This window comes from Megascapheus bottae, chromosome 10 (assembly GCF_031878675.1).
Source record: "Megascapheus bottae isolate mThoBot1 chromosome 10, mThoBot2.hap1, whole genome shotgun sequence".
Classification (NCBI taxonomy): Eukaryota; Metazoa; Chordata; class Mammalia; order Rodentia; family Geomyidae; genus Megascapheus; species Megascapheus bottae.
In genome coordinates this window covers 16,302,272-16,316,624 of record NC_143518.1, presented here as the reverse complement: position 1 = coordinate 16,316,624, position 14,353 = coordinate 16,302,272, and the positions used below count along the sequence as shown (strand labels likewise).

Below are 14,353 nucleotides of genomic sequence, written 5' to 3'. Positions count from 1 at the left end.
GCCATGGTTTTGCTTTTGGTGTAATAGCAATTCCTTGGAAGGCTTTCACTTGCCATTGGTGTGCTGTGATCTCTGGTTTTATAATTTCATTCAAAGAGAAAAATAAAAGAATAGGAATTGAGCTATTTTGGACACTTGAGGGAGAATACATGGCAATCTGTGCTAATATGGTCAGGTGGCCAAAGAGATAAGTGACAGGTTCTTAATATCTGATGATGGAACTGAACATTTTGGGGTGAGTTGTGACAGAAAGGAACCAACTAGGGTGATCCAAAAGTGCAAATAGTAATAAAACCAAGAGAGGGAAGCCTGAAGGAATTTCAACTATGGTGAATGGGAGTCAGAATCCAGGAATTCTTTCCGGACATGTTGAGATTCAGATCACTGTTATGCACACTTATAGCAAGGGAGTAGAGGAAAGGCAGTAGTAGTAGGTAGTAGTGACTGAGCTACTAAAATATGTTATATGCTCTGCTCCATTCCTTACATTTCTTAGCTGACTGGATCCTTAAAACAATTCTCAAAGCCACCTACTGATTTTATTCCCACTGTAAAATTAGGGAGCTGGCACAGAGAAGGTGAGTAGCATACCCAAGTCAATAGGCAGAGTTAGTGAGTCCCCAGGCTGGGGACTGGCTCTAGACTGACTCCAGTGCCTCCACTCCTGAATGGTAGAGTGTATTGTGCCCAGCACCATAGATCTCTAAGACATTAGTATAAAACCCTCCATTGTCCAGGAGGGATCACTACTACACTGTTGGTGGGAGTGCAAACTTGTTCAACCACTATGGAAAGCAGTATGGCAGTGGCTCGAAAGACTAAACATAGAGCTCCCCTATGACCGAGCAATTCCACTACTTGGCATTTACCCAACCATCCAGAAACTAGGGCATACTAAATCGACTAGGAGAACAATGTTCATTGCAACACTATTCACCATAGCAAAGATATGGAACCAACCCAGATGTCCCTCCATTGATGAGTGGATCCACAAGATGTGGTATTTGTACACAACGGAATTCTATGCTGCTGTCAGAAAAAATGACATCGACCCATCTGTTAGGAAATGAAAAGACTTAGAAAAAATCATATTAAGTGAAGTAAGCCAGACTCAAAGGAACTTAGGCACAATGGTTTCCCTCATTTGTCATAATCAGTAGAAACCTTGGGCTCTCATAGCAGAGATTTGCAATAGAGCAAAACCTTGATACATAAGGCCATATAGTAGGAAGCTAATTGAAAGGACCTCCAGGATATTGAAACAAAAGCCATATAATGAATGATTGTTGTTCTTAAGGTACTATGTTATCTTTCATCTCTTTTGCTGTCCCTTGGTTATCTCATATTGTTACAGTATCTCACTTTGTTATCTGATATATTGGATATATTTGTATTTGGTTATTTGAAATTGGATAGGGAAGGGGGGAAAACCAAGATGGGGGGTGGGGGGAGGGTAATGGGTACCAAGACATGTGAAAGGGTATCAATGTATGTGAATTGATGTACCTTCTATCTGGCAAATATCATGTAACCCTTTTATTAATTACAATAAAAATATTATAAAAAACTCTATTGTGCTTTTAGAAATTAGAGTAAATAGCTACTAAGCAAATGTATGTAAGGCAATGAAGAGAAGAAATATAGTAGAAAACATCTACTTTCTATTCTCGTTTCATAGAGATTCATTTCTTCTATCTCCTTTATGAGTTTTTGTAGGAGTTATGTTTTCATTACGTTCTACATTTTTAACAATTAAGATGGACTTTATAAAAACAAGTCTGAGTTCTGAAATGGAAAAGAATTTTCGTTTTCCAGAAATTAGATAGGATTTTCTTTTCTTTTTTTTCTCGCATTGGGGTTTGAACTCAGGGCTTTATACTTGCTAGACAAGTTGCCTTATTTCTTTTTCAGGCAATATTGTGCTTTCCTCTTGGCTGGTCTCAGACGATTATCTTATATCTCATATAGCTGAGTTTACAGGAATGCATTACCATGGCTGACCTAGGAGAGATCACATCCTATTCATCTATAAGCTTTTCTCCATCAACCTCTAGACAGACATATGCAAACTATATATTTTAATGTTTTATAAATAATTTAATTGAATGTGATTAACCATGGCATTATTAACTGTATACTACACTGTAGCACGTTCTTATTACTGAAATGTTGTTTTTTTAAAATGGCTTGCAGATTGGGTTGAATTTAGTCCATATGAGATTGGAATGGCTAAATATGGGACATTTATGGCTCCTGACTTATTTGGAAGTAAATTTTTTATGGGCACGGTTGTGAAAAAATATGAAGAAAACCCCTTACATTTTTTAATGGGTAAGTGATTTGAAAAAATCTACTACTAGTTTCTCTGAGTATTTTAAATCTTGGTACATTTTATTTTTTTTCTTTCTACTTTGTTCCAGGTGTCTGGGGCAGTGCCTTTTCCATATTATTCAACAGAGTTTTGGGAGTTTCTGGTTCACAAAATAAAGGTTCTACAATGGAGGAGGAATTAGGTTGGTAAAAATGCTTTCACTGATGCTGATAATTGAAAATTTATACATACTCATATATAATACTAAATATTCTTGATGATTTTAACAGTTCTAAATTTATCAACAATTTACTTGAACTTACCCAAATGAAGCACTGCTTACAAGTTATTTCTGAAAGCACCATTCTGATCAAGGAGTTGTAGAATTCATTGAGATAATTGGTTTGTTAGAATAATCTGTAGCAAGTTACTTACTGTAACTAAAACTTATTATCTTATCATGAGTTAAACTATTGTTTGCAAAATATGAAATATAGGCAAAGATACAATGGGAATCCTTCATTATTGAATAACATAAAGCAGCATGATTTTTTTCAGTGAATACACTTATTAGAGACTCACTAAACGCTTTTGCCAAAAAATCTTTGTATTCAAAGATTTGCCATCCAATCTAATTAATGTAGTTTCTGGCTATTTAAAATAATAATAGAAAGAAGCCATGGAAAGCTGCAGGTAAGGGTGAGGACAACTCCGTGGGTCATCAGAAGACTCCTACTTCTTCCTTCTCTGTCTGTAAGCTGTTATAGGCTTATTTGAGACCAGAGACATGGGCAGACTAACAGCAATGATTTTTCAGTGATCATTTAAAGAATGCATTCATGAAAAAAGATTGGAGCTTAATAAAATATTTCTTAATACACTGCCTCTGGCTATCATAAGCAATAGCAGTTGATATTAATTATATGAGCATGGATATAGAAGAACTATTCATTAAATTATGTACATTTGATAAATATTTATACTCCTCCTGCAAGAATTGATTTTAGTTGTTTGATTTATTTTATTTTATTTTTATTTTTTATTTTTTTTTCCCAGTTGTGGGGCATGAACTCTGGGCCTGGGCACTGGCCTTGGGCTTTCTCATGGCTAGCACTCTCCCATTTGAGCCATATCACTACTTCTGGCTTTTGCTGTGTAAGTGGTACCGAGGAATAGAACCCAGGGCTCTGTAGATGCTAGGCAAGCCCTCTACCACTTGGCCACTTCCTGGTCCTGATCTATTTTATTGACATTTATTTACAGCTTGAATATCCTTACCTGTCAATATTTCCTTTAGATGTGTATCATTTGCACTTTTGGAGCATTCTTAATAGATGATGAAAGGATTATTTTTATGATTTCATTAGGACTTTTTGTTTTTGTGTATGGTGTTTCTCTTGTTTTGTTTCCTTGAAGTGCTGGGAATCAAACCCAAAGCCTTGTCCTTACTAGGCACTGCTCTAGCACTGAACTCCATCCCTAGACCTCAAATATCTAAAAAAATAAACATAAAACCAACAAATAGAAAGGCCCTTTGTGCTTGTAGTAGCTCACATCCTCTGAACATAATCAGGTAGAGAAGACCTGAGACATTTAATACAAGACCACATGCTCCTGATGTTTAAAAGCTAAATGTTTAACATGGACTTAATCTTGGTTCATCTTCATGACCATTGTGTCTCACATGACTGTCCTGTTCTTAACTGGAATTTTGTAGCAATCACCCAGTCCTCCATAAACTATATAACCATTTCATATTTAAAAAGTAAAAAAAAAAAACAAAAATAAAGCAAAGCAAAACAAAAAAACGAAAGCACCAGAACAAACCACATAGCAGACTTGCTTCCTGAGCTCCTTCTCTGTTGAATATCCCAGATAACTCCAGTTTATTTTTTCTCCTGAGGCAGGAAGGGAATAGCTAAAATAATACATCAGAAGGTGGGCGAGACAGAGGCAAGATGCCAAAGCAAAGGAAGACGCTTGCACTGGATAATTTTGAGAGGCTTCTTTGTTGAGACATTTGTTCCCCTTGAGGCCAGTGATCTGGCAGCTTGCTTGTCCTGTGTCAGACTGAGGGGGGATAGTGTGTCCTTAGGGTCCACCCGCTCAGCTGGAAGCCGGTTATGTCACATTATGTAAGGGTTCCCAGAAATGGCACTCAAAGTATGGCTGGGAGGACTTGAAGATTCCTGAGACTGGTTCATCCTTCGGCTTGACCTCTGAAAAGTAGTGGTTTTGTCTTTTCTGAAGGAACACATTAAGGTAAACTAAACTGCAATCAAGAAACTTTACATGAAATTATTTACGCATTCAAGGAGTTCTTTAATTTATGCTATGGAAAAAGATACATATATACATACATATTAATATGTATTTTACATAGACTGTATATGCTTCATTGATATACTTTTTATGCATGTATATGCTTTCCATATAATATATATACCTTATATATATTATATGCTGTAGATACACAAAATATGAACATTTAGAATATTTAGCAGTTCCTATCATAAAAGCTCTCTGTTAAGAAAAGGACAGTATTTCAGTATGCCATTTTCTTAAATCAGAGTCTAAATATTACCAAAAGGAACAAAAGCAGTTATGATAAGAGGAAATGGTTCAGAAGAGTCTTAGAAACACATTCAGTGTGTACAACATCTGGAATTGATCATTTCTTCATATCCTCTCTCACCTATGCAATAGTCAAAAAATGCTGTGAACGATAGTATTGGCTTCTGAGAATTCGATTTTATTGAATTTTGTACAAAATCCAACAGATTATGCCAGTGAAGACCAAAGTCTATGGCTTGAAGAGTTTTTTAAGTTTCATGCTCATATGCTTATGCCACTTTATACAGGTTTAAGTAATATCCACAGACATGGAGAAACCAAATGCCATATCTATGTTTCTTTGAGTTAAAACCTTCAGTATAGAAGCTGAGTACAGTTTCTCAAACTTGAGATCCTCACAGCTTGGGAGGTGACCCATGGCCAGTGGTTTGAGCCCAGCCCAAGGAATAAAAGTTCAAGAAACTCTATTTCAATGGCAGGATGTGCTGATGTTTGCTTCTTATCTCAGCTATAAGGGAAGCACAATGGCTAGTCAAATGACTTGAGGAAACTCAAGGATATACCTTAAATGTAACTAATGCAAAAAGGGGATGACAGCATGACTAAAATGATACGGCATTTATTTTGGAAGTATGAGGCCTTGAAGTTCAATCCCCTGAACCTCCAAAGCAAATGAATAAATAAATTACTATATAGTAACTTAGATTTTTGTACAAATAGTATTTATGAAAATCATCTTTCCCTTAATTTAGGTATCTTTTACTTGAAAAAAAAAACTAGTTCCTGTTCTCTGTGTATTAAGCTCTGTGGTTGTTCTTTCAGTTTTTCTGTATGGTCTGTAAGTAAGTTCTGAAGGGAACATACATCCATTCATTCCAACAGGTGATTTTCAGTCAATATTAGAGATGGTTTTTACAAAGTAGTCAAACAACTCAACCTTCACAATTTATCCTTGCCAGTAGTGAGATATAGTGATTGGCTTCAGATTGTTACTTTAGAATGAATTTAATTGTGAACTTCGATCTCTAAGAAACTTCATTTGCATTGTTTTGTTTCTACAGAGAATATTACAGCAAAGCATATTGTGAGTAATGACAGCTCGGATAGTGACGATGAATCCCAAGAACGTAAAGGTAAGAGAGACAAACACCTGACAAGAACTGATAAAGAACAGATGTGCATTCTCTGTCTGATTTTTTTACCCAAGATGCTGAAGTAATAAGCATTTTAGTAAGACAGTTGCACTTTTTTATTAAGGGGATTACATAGTGAGCCTGCAACAACAGCAACAGCAAACTGCAGATATAATTGCTTCTTTCAAATACCTCAAAAGTATTTTCTGTGGAACCAGTAGACTAATGGAATGCTTTGATCATGAAGCTAGTCAGTGTAAAGTGAATACATGCTATATGATCAGCATCTTGAAGATTATTTATTGATTTAAGGGCTACTAAGTGAAAATAATAATGATTTTTTCCATTAGTAAGTAAATTACTAAGGTAATTCTGACTATGCTGCTTTAGCATAATTAATAGGCTGTATTAAAAGAGGATTATTTAAGGTGCTTTTGTGTTTTTTTAATAATTAGCTCTCAATATTCCTTTTAGACAGAGTTTTTGGAACAGTTTCAGATTCAGTACAATACTGAACAGAAAAATAGAGTTTTTATAAAGCTTCTGCCTTTCGTATCCACCCCCAGTTTTCCCTCCTGAAAACACTTGCCACTAGATGGAACAGCTATTGAACTTGTTGAATCTGTATCAAAATGTCATTATCACTGGAAGTCTATCATTCACGAATGCTATTGTACCTTCTCTGGTATCTACTGAATGTGTAATGACAGGTACCCATCACCTATGGTGGTGTCTCTTTGAAAGCCAGCTGTCTTCTATGTCTTCCTCTTTCCTTCTTTGACTTCTGGTGGCACTAATCACTTTGGTGTCTTCATTGCTTTACCTTATCCAGAATGAACCATCATTTGATCCTTACAGTGTGCAACCACCTTTTCACATTCTTTCTTTTCACTTTGTGATATGAACTTCACATGGCTTAGTAACACATTCATTCTAACTGTTCTGTAATATCATTGGAATACATGATAGTTCATCGATTCAGCTCTGGAAGCTATCTTGGGTTTCCAGGCTTAAGGAATTGTGAGTCAGATGACAATAAACACATTTTCCAGTTTTGATAAGGATTTAGCATCCATTTACTTGGATATATACCAAGGACTGTACTTGCTAGATAATAAGGCAAGGGCTTAATTTTGTAAGGAACTTATTGGCTTTCTCCAGGTATTCCTGTGTCATTTTGCAATTTTACCACCAAGGATTGAGAATTTCTTTGCTGCAGCATCCTTGTAAATTTTTGGTGTTATCAGTGTCTTAGGTGTTAGCTATTGTGATATATGAGTAGTAGTTTTCCATTGTATGGGTTTGTACTTCCTTGATGACTTGTTTAACTTTCCAGGCTTAGTGATGTGTGTCTACGTTTCCAGGAGAAAAGTCATTTAAAATTATTGTCCTTGGCTTATGATTGAATTTTAAACATTGTACAGGGCTTTTAAATCCCTAAACTTTATAATCTGGGATGAAATGACAGGTCATAGGAACAATTCATAGGTTATTTATTGGGAAGTGATTGTGTGTTGAGTTCTTTAGCTTCTTCGTGTATAATCCTGGATGGTTACTAGCAGGATAAGGACTCAAGAAAACTTAGGAAACATAGAGGTTTGGGTTATCTATTATGGTGTGTGTGTGTGTGTGTGTGTGTGTGTGTGTGTGTGTGTGTGCATGTGTGTGAAAGAGAGAGAGGGAGAGAGAGAGAGAGAGGAAGGAGAAAAAAATAGGTTAAAAGAAAATGAACCCAGGGATGAGGAGAAAAGAAAAAAAATGAAAGTTTACTCGGACATCTAGCAATAGACACTGTCAGAAAAATAACCTTTCCTTGCTTGTACATATGAGGAAACAAGAGTATTATAAACATATGTTAAAGATCTAGAGCTTGATTTCAATCATGACTTTTGATTGATCAAAGGCATGCTTTTTAAAAAATGTATTTTGGGAGGCCGGGAGTGTAGCCTAGTGGTAGAGTGCTCACCTAGCAGGCACGAAGCAATGGGTTCAATTCCTCGGTACCATATATTCAGAAAAATCCAGAAGTGGAGCTGTGGTGGAGTGGTAGAGTGCTCACCTTGAGCAAAACCTTTCCAAGGACAAAAGCCAGGCCCTGACTGGCAAAAAAAAAACATATTTGGGGATACGTATAATGCTCCTTTCTTTTTCTCGTAGGCACTGAAAATGAAGATGCTGAAAAAGAATATCAAAATGATAACCAAGCAAGTTGGGTCCATCGTATGTTGATGGCCTTGGTGAGCGATTCGGCTTTATTCAATACCCGGGAAGGACGTGCTGGGAAGGTGCACAACTTCATGCTGGGCTTGAACCTGAACACATCCTACCCACTGTCTCCTCTAAGAGACTTCACCACCCAGGAATCCTTCGAAGATGACGAACTGGATGCAGCTGTAGCAGGTGAATATGCAAAATATCAGCCCGTCACCATAAGTCAGGCCCTCCTTCTTCTTACTCTGGAAAAGATCCTTTGAACAACTGGTGATGTTTGTTCATTTATGCTCAATGGCATGAAGATGTATCTAATTTGAGAGGAGCTTTTACTTTCTGGTGTCTGGTTGTTGACAATGGTCAAGAAACAATGAAGCTAGATCAGTAAGGAAAGTGGTAGTGACAATTTAGATCCTTTTTTGTTTGAAGTGGGTCAGAGTTTACTTGAGGAGACCAGGGAACCCTGTCCTAATCACTTCAGGGATTTAAAGTAGAGTATTAAATAGTTGCAAAGTTGTGCCAAGGAATAGAGGAGCTCTAGGCTGAGCTTCCAGGAATGACTCCATAAACAAAATCATCCCCAACACCGCCTCCACAGCAGAGCTAGCAGCCTCTGCCTCATTTCCTCCTTCCCAGAGTGTGGGCGTTCCTCCTTGGCAGAGGCCAGCTCTGCCCTATGCTGTAGCTTGAGGGTATCTGGTGAATTTTGTTCTTAGGCTGGTGCCCTCCTCTGGGTCTGAGCACAGGAGATGGAGTTGAGTCAGCCCTGCTGGCTGGAGAGTGAAGCTGTCTGTCTAGTTCCCAGAAGGCTTAGAAAACTTCTTAAGGTTGTCCAGTAAGAATCCCAGTTGCTTTCATGTGTATTACTTAGCCAAATCCCCAAGAACAACTACATTTCCATCTGTGTTATAGATTAAAAGTTAAACTGACTTTGGTAACTAATAGTATGAAATTTATCTTTCTGGTGATAATCAACATTTTATTTTTTCTGCTTTGTTGTTACATCATCATTTTCTTATTGTCCCAATGGAAAATTCCTCATGTTTGACACAGAGTCCATATTAAGTATTTTACATTGCGTTTCTGCTATTCAACTCAAGGCCAGTGTATCCAGTTATATATCTGTTTAACACATACACTTTTTCATGGCTCACACATATAAGCTAGCATTTCAGGAGGCTGAGATCTGAATGGTTCATTTCTGACTGACCAGTAAAATACTTGGCTGGTGGCATGTTTCAAGTAGTAGAGGGCTAGCCAGCAAACAAGCAGAATAAGCGCATAACCTTAAGTTCATGGGGAAAAACGGGTCTATTAATGATAAAGTGAATACGTATCTTATCATTCATGCAAACTGGAAATGCACTGAACTCTGTAATCAGGGATATTATTTACTGATTGCAATGGAATTTATTTCTTCTGGAAATGAGAGCTTTCTAATAACTGTTGATGGGCTTGTGAGACAATTGCTATTCATTGAGTATTGAGATCTAAAGAAAACCTCAGTTGTTTTGTTCTATAGAGAAGGAAGGGCAACAAAAATGATTCTATCATCATTGTCCAAATTACTCAGCAGATCTGGTCTTGGGTAGGATAGATCTTGGCCTTATTCATGAGACTTTTTCTTGTGCTATGTGCATCCCCTTTGCTTTCATTACTCAGGCAAAATACAGAATTCCCAGTTAAATTTTAATTTTAAATAACATGTAATAAAATGATGCTAATTGAAATGAGCTTCAAGATACGGAAGCAAGAGCTTTTAAAATTTTTTACTTTTTATAGTTGGGGTAAGGTATAGAGGGGTTACAGTTACATTCACCCATAGTGGATGGATTACTTCTCACACATTGATACCCCTCCTCATGTTTTTATTGTTTGATTTTTAAAATGCACTGTGTGAAGTTATGGCCATGAATGTTGGTATGAATAGCTTGAGTCAGATTAGTGACAAAGTCATCCAGCCTTATTATTCATGTAGTATCATTGTTTTAAGTAGCTTCTCTTGAAGCTGAATTAGCTTTTTCAGACAAAGATTCATTGTTTGATCCTGTATATTTCCTTCTGTTTTCAAGTTTTAGAATAATTGTCTAAAACATGAATGCTAAGAGATTTACCTCAAACTGATCATTTGCATTCAATTTTTAAATAAAAATCCTATTTATTATTTGGCTAACATACCATTTCTTGATTTTTACAAATCTCCCATGCAAAAGAGTAGGTACACACACACACACACACACACACACACACACACACACACACACATATATATAAATTCATCTAATTTAGATGTGTTGAGAAAAATACCTCATAATTTGCTTTTCTTTATGAAACTCTGTTTACAAAACTAGAAATCTAGGTATCTTAAAACAATTTCTCAAACTAAAATGAGGAGGAACAAAAGCACTCTTTTGTAATTGTTACTTCACCAAGCCTAGTGACTCTTTGAAACAAGACGGATTGTAGGATGATAAATTTCTCCTCCTTAGTTGACTACAAGATAGCTCAGTGCCTGCAGAATTAGTTTCGGAAAGGAATTTCATTACTTATCTCATGTCTTTCCTGTTTATTTCTGTGTTTAGAATACTTACTGGGAAAGACACTATCTGTAATAGGAGACCAAGACATGAGTTCACATAGACCAGAGTTCAAGTGATACACATCCAAATATTTGTGAATTATAGACCACATCTGTGTGAGGTATTGCAAAAGTTGGGCATGGTGACTCATCCCTGTAATTTTAGCTACTCAGGAGACTGAGATCTGAGGATCAAGGTTCAAAGCCAGCCCAGGCACAAAAGGACCTGAGACTCTTATCTCCAATTAACCTCTAGAAAACAAGAAGTGGGGGTGACTTAAGGATAGGGCAGTAGCCTTGAGCTGCGGAGCTCAGGGGCAAAGCCCAGGCAGAGTTCAAGCCCACGACCCACAAAAACCAAACAAACATAAAAACCATAGCAGATACCCACTGCTGAAATGCTATAGAAAAATTTTATGTGATTATAAAACAGAATTTAGTTCCTGTACCTGTCAGAAAACCTGACTAATTCATTGACGGTTTGGGAATTTTAAATGTTTTAACTTATGGGAGGACATTCCTTGCAATGACGTATATTCATTGACAGTTTACTTTTGGAACCTTGGCTCTCCCTATAGTTACGTGAAACTATGTAGGTTTCCATAACTCATGTCACTTCTTTGGACCTCAGCTTGACTTTCATAGCATTATAAATTCTAGAAGTTAGACTCAACCAATAGGTCACCGAAGAAGTAAGCAAGTCAATAATAAAGACCCAGAAACACAACAAATCAGACAGTTTGGATAAATGGGACTGCACTAAACTGCAGAGCTTCTGTATGGCAAAGGACATAGCTAGCAAGCTAAATAGAAAGTCCACAGAGTGGGAGAAGATCTTCACCAACCATACAACAGACATATATCTAAAATATATCAAAAGCTAAAAAAATTGAATCACTCCAAAACTAATCTCCAAAGAAACAACCATCCCATTAAAAGATGCCAAAGACTTAAAGAGAGACTTCTCTGAAGAAGAAATAAGAATTGCCTATAGACACATGAAGAAATGCTTGACATCTCTGGCCATAAAAGAAATGCAAATCAAAACAACTCTAAGGTTCTACCTCACTCCAGTTAGCATGGCCAGGATCAGGAAAACGAATAACAACAGATGCTGGCAGGGATGTGGCTAGGAGGCCACACTGTTGGTGGGAGTGCAAACTCGTCCAACCTCTATGGAAAGGAGTATGGCAGTTCCTCAAAAAACTAAACATAGAGCTCCTCTATGACCCGGCAATTCCATTACTTGGCTTTTACCCAATCGTCCAGAAACAAGGACATACTAAATCCACCAGCACAATGATGTTCATTGCAGCACTATTTGCCATAGCAAAGATATGGAACCAACCCCGATGCCCCTCAGTTGAGGATTGGATCAACAAGATGTGGTATTTATATACGATGGAATTCTAAACTCCCATCAGAAAGAATGACATCACCGTATTTGTAAGGAAATGGAAAGACTTAGAAAAAAATCATATTAAGTGAAGTAAGCCAGACTCAAAGGAACATAAGCTCAATGCTTTCCCTCATTTGACATAATTAGTATAAATCTTGGACTCTCCTAGCAGAGGTTTACAACAGGGCAAAACCTAGATACATAAGGTCATATAGGATGAGGCTAAATGAAAGGACCTCCAAGATATAGAAACAAGAGCCATGTATGGTGTGACTGTTATTTTTAATGTACTGTTATTTCTCAACTCTTTTGTTGTCCCTTGGTTATCTCATATTGTTACAGTATCTCACCTTGTTATCTGTTATATTGTATATATGTTTGTTTATTTGAAATAAAATAGGGAAATAATATGAGGAGGGGAGGGAAATGGGGACAAAAACATGAGAAGGGGTAGCAATGATTGTTAAGTAATTCACCTTCTATCTGGTGAATATAATGTAACCCTTCTATTAATTACCTTAAAAATATATTTTAAAAAAAGAAGTAAGGAAGCCAAGCAAGTGTAAGGGTGTAAGTTGAAGCCCTGGCTCTGAAAAAGCATAAACATAAAAATAAATAAATAAAAGGTGCTACAAGGATGACCAACATTGTATATAGAATTTCTAAGACATAACACTCAATATAAAGGAAGTTGCTTAGGAATGAGAATAGTTAAGTAATACCTTCCTGCTCCTTAGTGAAATGTTTAAAAACTGATATAATTCAAAGACAATAATTTTTCCATTCAAAATGTTTATATATAAATTTTAAACTAAAATTTTCAGAGAATCTAGAGATATAGTTCAAGTGGTAGAATACAAGTCCCTGGGTCCCAAACTCAGCAACACTAAGTAAGTAAATAAATAAAATTTAAAAATCTCAGAGAAATAAATGTTTAAAAAATTATTTTTCACCAATATTTTAGAGATGAGAAAGGTTAATATATGACAGAATGTACATTACGCTGTTCACTGTAGAAATTTAGAGAAATATTTATACTTTGAAAAGTAATTATACCCATTTCGTATTCAAATGACCTTTTTCAATTTGCATTGAATGAACTTTATAGCTAATTGCTTTACTGAGGTTTTAATTTCAGATTTTATTAATACAGATTATAAATTTCTTTGGAGAGACACAGCTTAAAAGTAGCTTATTAAATTATTATAATTTTTATCTTTAAGTAAAAATTGATTGTGAGAAAAGTAGTATCAATTTTTACTTAGACACATATGGTGAAAACTAACACTGGATTACTATTGTATATTAGTCATTTCCTGGAAACTTTTAATATGGTTTTGTTAAGGTCATGCTTACAATCCATGAACGGAGTATTGACTGCATTCATAGATGAGGCTATCAACATGGATCTCTCTGAATTGCCACAGCATTCCTTTACTGACTCTCTGGTTGTGTGCTCAGAACATGATTGCTATGAGAATGGAGTTGTTTGACTTGTTCAGTAGATGGAGTTCTGCTCAATAGGAGCAGGCAGTGCAGCTGAGTGTGTTGTCTGAGCTGTTTCCTTGGGCTGACACCTTACAGAATGGGGACTCAACCTACAGAGACACAGCATTATGCTAAGAATTCACATGTGTGTGCACATGTGCGTGTGTGTATGTGTGTATATGTGTGTGTTAAGCCCCAGCTTGAACTCTTTGCACTCTTGCTTGCCATTTTTGGCTTTTTCATTCTCATCTGATACTCTACCAGTTAAGGTAGAGTACTACCTTACTTCTGGCCTTTTGCTGGTTAACTGGAGATAGGAATCACACAAATTTGTATGCCGAGGTTAACTTTGAACCAGGATCCTCAAATCTCAACTTCTTGAGTAACAAGAAAAACAGGCTTAAGTGATTGATGCCCTGTAGAACTCATTATCCATGTACAGATATTCTCCCTCACACCTAGCTGCTATAAGAATTAAATAAGACAGTGTCTGTAGAAATTTTTTAAACAAGTAAAAATTGAGTATGAGAGATAACAAACTTAAAGAGGTTCTGGCCCAGTCAATACCAGATCCTGGGCTCTGTTCCTTTCATCCATGTTCCACTTATCCTCTCAATATCATTATAGGAAAATCACTTGGTTTTGATGTTTTAGATAAA

The 14,353-nt window shown here is 36.5% G+C and overlaps 1 protein-coding gene across 1 annotated transcript in view; it reads left to right on the top strand.

Moving 5' to 3' along the window:
- The window catches only part of Pla2g4a (phospholipase A2 group IVA), a 115,925-nt gene that overhangs the window by 84,841 nt on the left and 16,731 nt on the right, over positions 1-14,353 (top strand). Inside the window, exons 11-14 of the mRNA XM_090340210.1 lie at positions 2,194-2,331; positions 2,421-2,513; positions 5,947-6,018; positions 8,176-8,418. Of these exons, the coding sequence (XP_090196336.1) occupies positions 2,194-2,331; positions 2,421-2,513; positions 5,947-6,018; positions 8,176-8,418 (546 nt within the window). The remainder of the gene's footprint in view (positions 1-2,193; positions 2,332-2,420; positions 2,514-5,946; positions 6,019-8,175; positions 8,419-14,353) is intronic.